We start from the raw sequence: 13,162 nt of genomic DNA on the forward strand, positions 1-13,162 counted from the left end.
TTCATCACTTGGTGTTTTTTTTATTTTAATTTCATTTGTTGTTGTGTGAAGATTGCTAGAATGCAAACCCATGCATTGGTATAGAACGATACATCAGGATATGGGGTTGTATTTGGTGATCCAAACCGTTTACATTATGGGCCTCGGCGTATATGCTCATACCCAATGGTGAAATTCTAGTACTGGAATATTTTTAATGTGAGCCATCTCCTTAACCCTTGTTTCATAAGCCATTGATCAAGCTGTGGGCCCCTTGTAATCTTGGGGATTTTTTTAGGTAACCACTGTCGACTGTGTTTCTTGTGATCAACGGTTTGGATTGCCGGATGTTACCCTTGATCCAACGGCTAGTCTGATGTATGTCTGGGGAAGTCGGGAGTAGGTTGCTTTTATATGTGAGAAGTGGTCTAGTGGGGTCTCTGCATGGGAACGTTTCAACGCACCTACTTGCATTTGGACTCGTTATCCACTACACCTATCTAGGCCGTCCATCAATTTGAGTCCGCACGTCTGGAAGAAATCACAGCAATTCGATGATCAGAAACAACTTCAACTGGACCCGTCTTCGAAAAAGATCTTGCCCCCTCCATATTTGCATGCCACTTTAGCGTTTGGATCCCGCAATACGTATGAGCTTTTCAACGCAGCTTATCATGTGTGGAATGTATCTAACGGTAGATGATGTGTATGCCAACTTGTCCAAATGCAACCGTGTATGGAAAGGTTTCCATGCACATATATATCTTTAACGGCATGGCCGTACGTGAGCCGGCTTGTGCGAAGATGTTTATCAAGGATTATCATCTATGCTTGCCTCTTTAAAATAAGCTGAGCCACTCAGGTGGCCATACACATTCTTTTAATGTGTGCCACTGTCATTATGAAAACCATTCATTGCTTTTAATCCCAAGTGGGCCCTCTCTATAAATATTATTTACGCATGCTTAAATACGGAGTTTTTTTTTTTTTTTTTGCTAGATTATTGTTAAGAGTCGCAATTCGGGCAACCCGACTGACCAATGACCGACCCGACATTGGGTTGGGCTTGGGCAGGATGTATCGGGTCCGGTCTCAGGCTTGGGCTATACAAACACCAACCTGATAAAACTTGGGTTAGGCTCAGGTTGCCCGGCCCAACCCGAACCTAATCGATATATAAGTTACTTATAATTTGTCTGTGTTGAAGGCACAAGAAATTCGAGTGCCATCGGGTTTCATTGGTCCGTGCCTTGAGCTAACAAGATATGGCCAATCTCTCTCTCCCAAATAGATTGCATGCTACAAAATATAACTTTTAAAGGAGCTTGTTTAGAAAGAAAATGAAGATCTTTACTATAAATAACTAAAAAAAAGACGTATATTGAAAATATAATAGACTAATGTAATAACGAAAATATTAGCATGTATCAGCCTGCTTGGATTAGGCTTGGGTTGAGAATTTGGATTGAGGTGTAGGAACCTTGGGTTGGGCTAGGGTTGAGCACCAACCCGACCCAACCCAACCCGCTCTACTTTCAGCCCTAGTTGTAATCCTTTTGAAAATTAGTGTTTTCGATGTTTGGTTATCTTTGTTGCATCAGTTTATATAATTACAACTGTGATGAGCCATGAACTGATGTTTTAAAACCCGGACCAGACCACATTATTTCCTTGTTGGATCTTTGCAATGGACCCCACTAACTCAGTGCCACAAGGATTGATCTGGTCCATTCAGTTGCACTGCCTTGTGATCACCCTCAAACCCAAAAACCACGACAGTCCAAAACTCAGGTAGGCCGCACCATAGGAAGCGGTTGGGATTGGTGCGTCAACCCACGTTGGTGTCTATATTCCATCTAATCCATTCATTTGAGGCCCCTCATTAGGATGAAAGCATTCCCCTATTGGGTGGCCCACCTGAGTGCTGAATCCAGCTGTCTGATGGTATGAATCGCTAAAGCGAGGAGAACCAGAATGTAGTAAGGCCATCTTTCTACAGAATACGTGGCATCGTGATGAGCGAATGAGGTCTGTCCATCTAGTGGGACCTATCATGGGCTGATATTGCTTCAAAAATCACACCTATTACTCGACCCAATTCATTTTCTTCACTCATAAGATGAGGTATATGTGCATTGCTTTATACCATCAGCTGTCCGTTTATTTCTGATGTAGTGCGGGCCGCAGACACTTTCATGTCCAAGATGCATCAGAGAAGGCCCGATCAGAGGCAAAAATCATTAAGACCATCACAACCATAAACATGCATATCTCGCAAACCAGAATGAGTTACTCGACGTACCATATATGATTTTGGGGTAGGACTAGCTACTTTAGCCAACCAATGCGGCTATGCCGGGTTGCCCATGCTGAATTTGTGAGATTTCATCCTATCGACAGTCTAATTCCATGTTTAGTTATGTTGTTACTATAAATAGTAAGTTTTAGTTTGATTATAACTCTTCATCTAATTGGCTTTAGGAGTTGTGTCCAACATAAAAAGTGCTTAGAATATTTACGGGAATAATGTGGTTAAGCCACATGCGAAACTTACTATAAAAAGTATTTAAAGGGTTGTGAACTCGTTTATTTCATTAATTACTCAACTTCGAATTTATTTCTATTTTCTGCTTTCTTTCCTCGTGAATTCGAGAAGTATCTGTGAGGAGTTCAGAAAAGTTCCGTGGATTCGGAATAGTTATCCTCTCGAGGAAGACGGTGCTCGACCTCAAGTCCTTCCCTGTGCCAATTTTGATTGTTTATCCCACCCAGATCAGTGAACGGCCCGATTTTTATTTTTTTTTACCACGTGATGATCATAGCGTGGCCACCGTTTTCATGGATTGAATTCTATTCGTACACTTTCCTATATGATAGTTTACTTGCTTGGGCTGCAAGGGATCATTTCCAGGGTAAAACTGAAAGATAATGAACTGTTTGCCCGGGAGATTGTGATGATTGATACTCGGGCAGTTGAAAATTGTACACGGGACATTATTTCCGTTTACCACATGAGCCAACGCAGAAGAGTGAGATCCAAGCCGTTCATCAGATAGATCTTGCTGCATACATTCACTCGATCAAATATCAAGCCTGTAGATTCGCAAAGTAGGCCACATCATTAGAAACAAATAATCGGATATGATGTAGGGCTGATAAAAGCTTGGCAATTCTCTTCCGTGGCTGTAAACTTTGGTCCACTATCGAACGGTATGGATTGTGTCAGGGCATATGTATGATGTGGCCCACCCGAGAGACGCTCGGCTCTAGCACACGTGCCTAGGCACAAAAAGGGGCGTGTATGGATGCTACCTTATATACGCGCGAAGGTGTGAAAAACCTTCGTGTTATGACAATCGTCCAAAACCCAAATCCTACTTGTATGTTTTTTTTAAGTTTGTTAAAATGATGGTGACTAGTCTTCCTCGCATGTGGCACTGATGTAATAAAATCCAGACCATCCAAATTGTAGGTTCCATTGTCGATGGAGTATATGACGAAATTCACACTGACCAAGGAAACCTATTCATCTCAGAATGTCTATCGAATGGACGGTTAGAAGTAAAAGAGTGAGTTCCCGTATCAGAAGGATGAAATCATATCTTCGTGCTATTTTTCGGCTATGTTCCATTGACAGTTGGGAAATCTAGTTGGGCCGTCTGGTTCACGATACAATCGGGAGTGTATTCGGTCAGGCCGTGACCGTGGGACCCACCTTGATCTATGTGTCATATATCCACGCCATCCATCCGTTTTTCTGGATTATTTTTGGACATGGGCATAAAAATGAAGCAGATCCAAATTTCAGTGGACCAGACTACAGGAAACAGTGGTGATTGGACGCCCACCGTATTTGATCCAACCTTTAATAAGGTTATACAGACCTGTATGAAGCCTAAACATAAATATTAGCATGATCCAAAACTTCTCTGGGCCAGAGGAGGTTTTTAATGGTCCATCACCGCTGTTCTCTGTTTGGTATGGTGTGGTCCACCAGATTTGGATCTGCTTTATTTTTTGGCCCAAGTCCTTAAAATAAGCTGGAAAAATATATAAACATGGTGGATATATAAAAGATACATCAACGTCGGCCCCACAGTTGTAGGTTCAGTGTTACCCTGATCTGAACCCAATCGGCTCCAATACAACCGAATGCGGTTTCGATCGATCCCGGGATACATTGATGTGGGTGGATCACTAGCTGTGGGGCCATTGTGATGTATGTATATATACCTTAGATCTTAAGTTGGATTATGCTCACGGCTGTGATTTTTGTACACAGGGTTAATATGTTTGATTGGAGTCACCGTTAGTTAATTAATTCAATTTTATCATTGGCTAGATCATGCAGAAATGTTATAGAGAATACGATGATTCCCTGTCCTAGAATGACTTCTTGATATGTGATTGAAGATTTTAGATAAGGGATTGTGGTTACTGGGAGAGAGGATGTTTGGCAAGCGACAATGTAGAAATGGTAGGAGGATTCTTTATCCTAAAAATGACTTCTTGATTTGCGATTGAAGATTCTGAATAAGGAATTGTAGTTACAGAGAGGGATGACGTGTAACAATGATTTTGTCTGTACAAATGTATGGTCTCTAATTCACAGGATCAAACGAACTATTGAGAATTGCAATTGGTTCATGCATGATAAAGATACTAAAGTGCGTAATGTTATGTTCAATGCAATGCCTATGACAAGTTGTATCGTAGGCTAGATAAATTTGCCCTAAGTCTCCCACTTATTAAAGTGATAACCAACTAATCTAAGTTTCTAGTGGGCAAGATCCGATTATTTCAACGAGTCATAGAGCATACACTTGAACTAATCGAGGTATTAAGTGCTATGTATGTGATACTTATATTCGTCGAGTTGTGTAATGTTGTGTATGCAATGCAATGTTGAATGCAATGCCTATGACAAGTTATAGCCTAGATTTGATAAATCTGCATTGACTGATCTCCCACTTGTCAAAGCATAAACTAATCAATCAAAGTTTCCGATGAGCGGAATTCAACTACATCAATAAATTGTAGAGCATATGCTTGAGTCGCTTAGGTGAGTAATGCAATGCAAGGTTGATGTATAGATGTCTGCACAATGCCAATGCTAGATGAAGTTAATTGAAGATTGGACGGTTGGATGTGTGGTTGTGTCACAAGAATTGGTTGAGTGGCTTGGATTAAGACTTAGGTTGCTCAAGAGGTTAGAGATCTAGCTTGATCAAGCTAGACTTGGGCTTGACTCTTTTCTACTACTCTCATTCTCCTTGGTGTGGGGATCGATGTGATGGATGGTTAATGATCAACTGGGTGCTTTGGGATTTACTAGACGTTTACGTGTGTTCTAGATCTATTGGATGTCTTGCTGGGTTTTTTTTTTTTTTATCTACTGCATGGGGTGGGGTGGGGTGTAACGTGTGGCAAGATCTTGTTGGCTAGATGGATTGATAAGACGGTGATTTGGGCTCAAAAGAAGAGTATTTGAGACTTTTGCAATTACACATGCTTGCACCCGTGAGTCAAGCGTAACCCCACATGTGTTGCACCCCTCCTGCCAAGGCAAGGGGCTTGCCATGTGGCAGGTAGCACACAGTGTGTCGCCCAAGCCATTCCACTCCCCTTGCTTTGGTAGGTGGGTGCTTATGCACATGTGGTGGTTCTAGCTTCCACGGGGTTACACTATTATAAGCACCGATTTTTCTCAGGGCATTGGATTGGGCTTACTTTGGACCTAGTTTTGAATTTTGCTTGAATCAATGGGTTAACTACGTAAGTGGAATAGGTAGGTTAACCGGGTGAGTTGACTTGGTGAGTAAGATTGAGTCTTGGTTAGGTTTTGACTAGGTTGGATTGGGTTAAGTTTGAATGGGTTAGACTTGGTTGGACTATATTGGATTTAGTTGGGTTTTAACTAGGTTCTACGGTTAAGGTCTTAGGGTTTTAATTGGGTTCTAGGGTTAGGGTCTTCGCCATCAAGTTTGGTTTGGTTGAGTGGGTCCAATTCAATCAGCTTGTTGGCCCAGGGTGGGGTACTGTCTACAACGTGCCTTATATTGAAGTGGTCCATTCATTTGGAAAATTCATTCTAATATAAGATCCTAAAAATGAAGCATATCCATTATTTATACCTAACTTGTTATTGTTAGCTCTAACAGATAGATGTCATTATGTGTTGGCGCGCCTTAACAGACACCAGAAAAGCATTCGAGAGAATATCGTAAAGATTCGAAAGATACCTCTTAAAGATACGTCCCACATAGGAAATGTTATATAGCACCTGAAGATATGCATGACCGAAATCCTAAAAGTGATCATTTCTCTGAGATACGTGGTTAGAAAATACAAGCCGCACATAAGCAGAGTGCCCACAAGAGCATGCCTAACCCAATGTGACACTAAGGTGGTAACATACGAAGATACATAGAAGTTTAATTGGGCACACACGTCCATAAATCACTAAGCGATATATCAAGAAGAGAAAGCCATAAAAACTAGAAATATAAGCAAGCACAACATAATGATTACCCAACCTCTTCTCAAAATAGAGGCGTATCAAGCCAAAGTCCTTAACCAATCGAATCATTGATCTCTAAAGATAAGGGACTATATGTATGGCTATCACCTAACCCAAGTTTGTAAAAGCAGTGGATAACAAACCTCTTATACAATTTAATACTAGCTATTAAAATTTTTTATCCAATATGGACACTTATCTTATCTTAACTTAAGTTAGTCTAATTTAATCTCTCCACTTATGTCATGCATACACATTAGTTTAGTTTTATTCAAAATCTCATTGTTAGACCCTGAATATTTAAGGCCTCGGTGATTTTTTAGGTCACAGTCTGCTAGATAAATCATGACCTTTCAAGTTTCGACAAATAAAAGTTCTTATATAAATATCTAAGGTAAAAAGAACCTATATGAGGGATTAATCACTTCCTTTGCAAATCACTTGATTTCTTGTTGATCAGTGGTTGATTAGTCGGGCAATCCTTATCGTAATCCAAGTATATCTGCTGGATTCAAATAATAGCATATATGACTTTATACGACTTTGGCACATCTAACACGTATGTATTGTATTTGTATATGCATGATCAAATCCCAACCGTCCATTACACATCCAGCCATGTATCTGAATTGATTTCCAATATCCATATCCAAATCTCATGTGAACCACGACACATGAAACAATGGTGATTGAATGCCCACCATTAAAAACTTCTTACTAGCCACAAAAGTTTTGGATCAAGCTTGTATATTTTTGTGGTCCCTTCATCCAGGTCGTGATGACCTTATCAACGGCTTAGATGGCAAATAAACATCCCCGTGGCCCGTAAGAAGTTCCACCACCACTGTTTCCTGTCGTGTGGTCCACCTGAGATTTGGATCTGCTGCACCTTCTGAGCTTATGTTCTAAAATAAGCTGGGGAGCGGATGGACAGCGTAGATATAAGATCAATACATTACGGTGGGCCCCATAATAAGGGATCCACCGATCGAAGCCACGTCCGAGAAAACAACGCCACGTGTACGCTTGGCGAGTCACCACCAGCACCGGCTGCATGGCATAGCTATAAAACCGTTATAACTGCCGTTTTCTTGTAGTAGCAGATGCATTGAAGTAGCAAGACCCAACATAAATGCATGTACGAAGTATCAACCATCCATCTCACCATCAATCAAGACCGTCCAAACGATAAGTCATCACCTAAAAGTTGCATTGGTTGTTTGTGACCGTCTAATGCATGTGATTGGATGACATCAGTGATAAATGAGCGACCGAAGATCATTTGACACGTCAGCAAAGGTTTTGTGGCCGACCACCGTTTTTGTCTTGGAGCATTAATGCAAAATAAGAATATTGCACGCCTACGTTTCCTATATATAGTAGATTCGTTGCTGGGCCGACGTGAGCATACACGCTCTTTCTACGACGTTCTGACCCTTTGTTTTTGGTAGATGAGAGGTGGTTTGCTAGCATACGTCCATATATATATATATATATATATATATATATATATATATATATGGTTATTGGATGAGTCAAAACCATGACATTTGGATCTGGGTCATGTTTAAATGACCCAAACGGTCCATACAATGTGCCTCACCCTCCATGGAGATTAAAAGGAAATGCACTCACAGATTAATACTTCAACTTTGGGCTCACCTACGCACCTACGCACATGCACACCTTTGCACACGTGTTATGCGGGTCTAAACCGAACAGTCCATGATGCGGAATCGCATGAAACTCAGGGGACGAATTTTCACCCTAATCTAAGATTCTGGTATGCCATAGAAAAGAGAAATACAAATCAAGGTAAGAAATTGTTTTCATTTTTCATGGCCCACCAGAGTTTTGGTTCAGAGTAAAAATTAGTACCAGTGGATTTCATGAGGTTCTACTTCACGTGGACTGTTTAGATTTTTGAGACCCATCAAGTATGATGAGTTCTCAAAAAAGTTGGTAGGACTTTAGTGCAAACTGGTTCTTAGCTGAGCATTCCGAGATATATATATATATATATGAGGCATGCTCTCCTACGCACCTACGCATGTGCGCACTTTTCCACACGTGTCTAGGGTGTTGAATCCAGACGGTCCATAAGATACGGAATCCTATGAAACCTTGGGGGTGAATTTTCACCCTGATCAAAGATTTTGGTGGGCCATAATAAAGAGATTCAAATCAAAGGAAGAAATTGTTTGCATTTTTATGGCCCACCAAAGTTTTGGTTCAAAGTAAAAATTGGTACTAGGGGGTTTTATGAGGTTCTGCTTCATGTGGACCGTTCAGATTTTCAAGAATCATCAGATATGATGAGTTCTCAAAAAAGTTGGTCGGTAGTCCACACGAACTGGTTCGCAGGTGAGCGTTCCGCTATATATATATATATATAGAAAAGGTTCCATGCAATCGAGTTGTGTGGGCCCCACCGTGATGTGCGTGTCGAACATCTACCCCATTAGTCAAATGCACCATTCCATGGTGGGCCTAACGCTTAAAAACAAGTTAATCCGTGACTTGTGTGGGCCACACCACATACAAAAGTTGAGAGGTGTTACCCTCCATTAAAACATTCATAATCATTTTTTGGGCCCACCGAGATGTGGTTCACAAATCCAGCCTATCCATTATGTGGGTCCCACTTGGATGAGGGGTCAGACCATGTTTCAGATGCATCCAAATTGCAGGTGGGCCCCACCAAGTGCTTTTATATGTTTTAGGAATGTCTTCACATGATTTTAGATGGTATGGCCCACCCGAGTTCCGCATACGGCTGATTTTTGGGATATCCCATAATTTAAAGGGGACCCATCAAATGCATGGTGTTGATGTTCGACATACATCATGGTGGGGCCCACACAGTTCGACCTCATGGAAAGTTCCCATGAGCTCAACCGCATAGAACCTTCTCCCACACACACACACACACACACACACACACACACACACACACACACACGCACACACACATATATATATAAAAGATATGTATTGGGTTGTCTCATCTACTGCCATACTTTTTGGTAATATTTTATTAATACAAATAAAAAGAAGGGAGAGAAAATGTCCTAATCTCCAGTACCGCTACTTAATGTCCCATCTGATCAGTACTGTAGTTCTGATGTATCCTTAAAACTATAGGCTGAGGATTGTGCCAAAAGTGTGGATGTCGATTGCATGCAACCCGAAACTTTGTGGGGCCCACTATGATGGATGTGTTATATTCACTCTATTCATCTATTTTGCTATCTCACTTAAGGACGAGTCCACATACAATAGCGACCCAAAATTCAAGTAGACTACACTATAAGAAACAAATGGATAAAGACATCTATGATTGAAAACAGTTTGCGGGCCATGGAAGTTTCTCCTCCATCTACTTTAGAGTCAACTTGTGAATGAGTTGGATGGCATATAAACATTACTTTCTAGTGTGCTAGGGATATTCCTGTATTGTGGTCCACCTGAGCTTTAGATCTTATGTTTGGGCTCATGTCCTAAAATGAATTGCAAAATGGATTGATGGAATTGATATACCACATACATCAAAGTGGGCCCACAGAGTTGGGGCTGCAAGAATGAGGTTCATGTGGGATTGTTAGGATAGATATGTACAGATAATGGGATAGAAATGTACAGTTGTACAAACAGTAGTAGAGTAGTGTGATAGAATCATAGTGTATTTCACACCATTCTTCCTTTTTAATTTTTATAATTTAATAAAATAGATATATAAAAAATTTATTTTTCTTTATATATAATTTTTAGATGTATAAACAAGCTTTAGCAATGTAGTCCTGTATAGAAGGTGAATCTGAGCATTTGTACTACACAACCATCCAAAACCTAAGCATTCGTACTGCAAATCAACCCAACTAATTAAATTAAAAATGGAATAAGATGGTCTGTAGGGATGTGGACGAATCTGATCAATAACTCTTCAGGCTTTTGAAGAAACATTTTGAGCTGAATCTTTTGAAAAGCCTTCTTCCACCTTTTCTGTCTTGACACACATGCAAGAACACGTGCCAATCCGGCACCAGTGTGAGTATCTGAGCCTTCCATCAGATGGGCAACACTATTTAAATCTTCTGTACTGAAAACCATTCAATCCTAAGGTCTAAAATAATGGACACCTAAACAAAATAAAATTATCTTAAGCTGTGGCCCACTTAGGGTTTGAAAGTGACTGCATTTTGAGCCAGTCTCTTTCATAGAACCAGATTAAACGGTAGATCTCACATGAGTGGGCCATATTGAGTGATTCGCTGCATGTGGGTGGGCATGGTTTCACACGCACGTGGGAGGTTCATTAAGCCTACATGCGTGCACCCTTGCTCATCCCCACGCTACCACCCATACCAACATGCCACACGTGTACAAAACCTGACTTTTCTTCAGGTGGGATACTGTTTAAACCTTATGGTCTGAAAATCAGGCTATTCCATTCAGGTGGGCCACAGTGAATAAAACAAATGGATGGCTAAAACAATTTTTTTAGCAATCCTGGGCACCAATCGTATCGTTTGATGATTTCAAATGGATAGTTAGGAACCGAAATTGAACCAACCGCCAACATTCAATGTGCAAAAATTCTCCAATCAGTGGTTAGGATCATCCAGTTGTTCTGGTTTCTTGTGCAAAGCCCATCTATGATATGCCCCAGTAGATGAACGGTCAGGATCTCTTTCGCCTACGAGAGATAAAGTGTTAGTGATAATTACTAACTTAGATATAAGCATTCAATAATCTATTTCTAACACAAAAGGCTAGTTGGGTGTTTTTATTTCTAGGAAATCAAGATGCATACATAGAAGGAAACATGGTGCAAGTACACAAGGTTAGAGATGCATAAAATCTTTTAGAAAAACAATCAAAACATCCATTTCCATAGGAATGGATGGATGGTAATGCTAGATAAATCAAGAAAGTTGCTCCTCAAGAGCCAGCTCTTCAATCATGGGACCAAGGTTGAGAGGATTGAAGGCTTGAATCTCAGAACACTTGCTAGGGAGAATGAGAGGGCTGAGCCCCTGGTCCATGGAATGAACATGAATCGGTACCGGGCATTTTCGGGCCACGATGACTGAATTTATAACTTCATCCGTCGGATGAAACTCCGAAAGAACCTCGAATCCATGGAGATCACATGGCTTGATCACCGGATAGAGGAACGCACGCGCGCCATGCGCGCTCCTCAGCATCAGGAGTGCACCAGGCGCCATGTACTTAGCCAAGTGGTCCACAACTTGGACCTTCTCCTCCATGTCCATGCCGACGAGAGCAGCTAAAAAGACTACTTCACATCCCCTCAAGTTATGTGTGACATCCATGATGTTAGTGGTGTGGAAGAACATCCGCTTCGATAGGTCGGGGTTGGTGGACACGAGGTGGAGGGCCTTGGAGTTGGCTGATGGGTCGATGTCGTAATTGTGGAATGTGGTGGACTGCAAATGATATGAAGCGAGAACGATGGAAGTAAGCGGTAGGGGACCAGAACCTACGAAGGCGACCCGGTTGGGCTCATGGGTGCAATGTTTGATGAGTATGGTGTACTCTAAGTGGCTCAGCTTGAGATAATTAGAGTAGTATGGGAAGATATCAACATGGTCAAGAGGGTTGGCAAAAGAGCCTAAGATGGAAGAGAAATGGCTCTCTAAGAGGCCCTCAGCTTCCCCACAAAGTCTAATGAGCTTTGATCGGATGTCTTGAACACCCTTACTAAGCTGGGCCACATCAATAGGGCATGGTGGCATGCATGTGAGGACTAGTTGGGTGAATAGCATGTTGACATCTTTGGAGGGTTTGAGGCTCTCCAACCTTGAGATGTGGTCATAGAGCTCACATACCCTCTCTATCAACATCTCTTCCTGGAATCCCATGTCGACACCCTTCCTTTGTGATGTTGCAAATAGGCTCTTTTAGAGGTCAAGAGACACTCTCATTCCACCAAAGGGGGTGTTATTTATGGGCACTTCATGGGGCCCACTTTGGAGGAAAGCATAACTGTAGCCGTACTTCAAAAAGCCCACAAACTCGACTCGGGTGTATGTATTACTGGGTCTGGGTTGACTCAGAGGCTTGGACTGAATCTTTTCTTAATTGAGTCGTTTTACATACATACATCTATATATACATATATAGAGTCTATCCATGGAACAGGTTCGAGTCCCAAAGTTCAACCCTAGGCCTGGCACCTCTCAAATCAGACCTAGTTCTGACCTTGACATAGCTTTTAAATGGGTTTGATTTTGGCTATTTGGAAAGGACCTGGCCCAAGCTCCAACCCAACTTAGACCTAAGAAAATTAGTTAATTGATATAATAAGCATAAGGAAATCTAACCATCTGGTTCATTAACTAACACCACCTGGGCAAGTTATGAGATTTAAGGGCCAATCCTAAACCCATCCTAATTTAGAAATTCAAATAGGAGTATTGGGTTTTGGAGGAAATTACATGGGAGACTTTCTTTTTGGATTTTTATTTATTTATTTATTTATTATTATTTGTTTTTTTGGGAATATTTATCGTAAAATGCCTCTATAATTCAGATTTTACCAAATAGTGTCTCCCATAGCCCATATTCCCTGGCAGTTCTTTTTCAAAAGAGAAATTACATTACTTCCTGTGTTTGATTTTTCTTTACAAAGAGGAGAAT

The 13,162-nt window shown here is 41.1% G+C and overlaps 1 protein-coding gene across 1 annotated transcript; it reads right to left on the minus strand.

The window, feature by feature from the left end:
- Positions 1 to 11,253: 11,253 nt before the first annotated feature.
- LOC131225701 (nicotianamine synthase-like) lies at positions 11,254 to 12,448 on the minus strand. The gene has a single exon (XM_058221277.1). The coding sequence runs from the start codon at positions 12,382 to 12,384 to the stop codon at positions 11,425 to 11,427; it is 960 nt and encodes a 319-aa protein (XP_058077260.1). The 5' UTR covers positions 12,385 to 12,448; the 3' UTR covers positions 11,254 to 11,424.
- Between the last annotated feature and the right edge of the window lie 714 nt (positions 12,449 to 13,162).

Source organism: Magnolia sinica, chromosome 14 (assembly GCF_029962835.1).
Source record: "Magnolia sinica isolate HGM2019 chromosome 14, MsV1, whole genome shotgun sequence".
In the NCBI taxonomy this organism is placed as follows: Eukaryota; Viridiplantae; Streptophyta; class Magnoliopsida; order Magnoliales; family Magnoliaceae; genus Magnolia; species Magnolia sinica.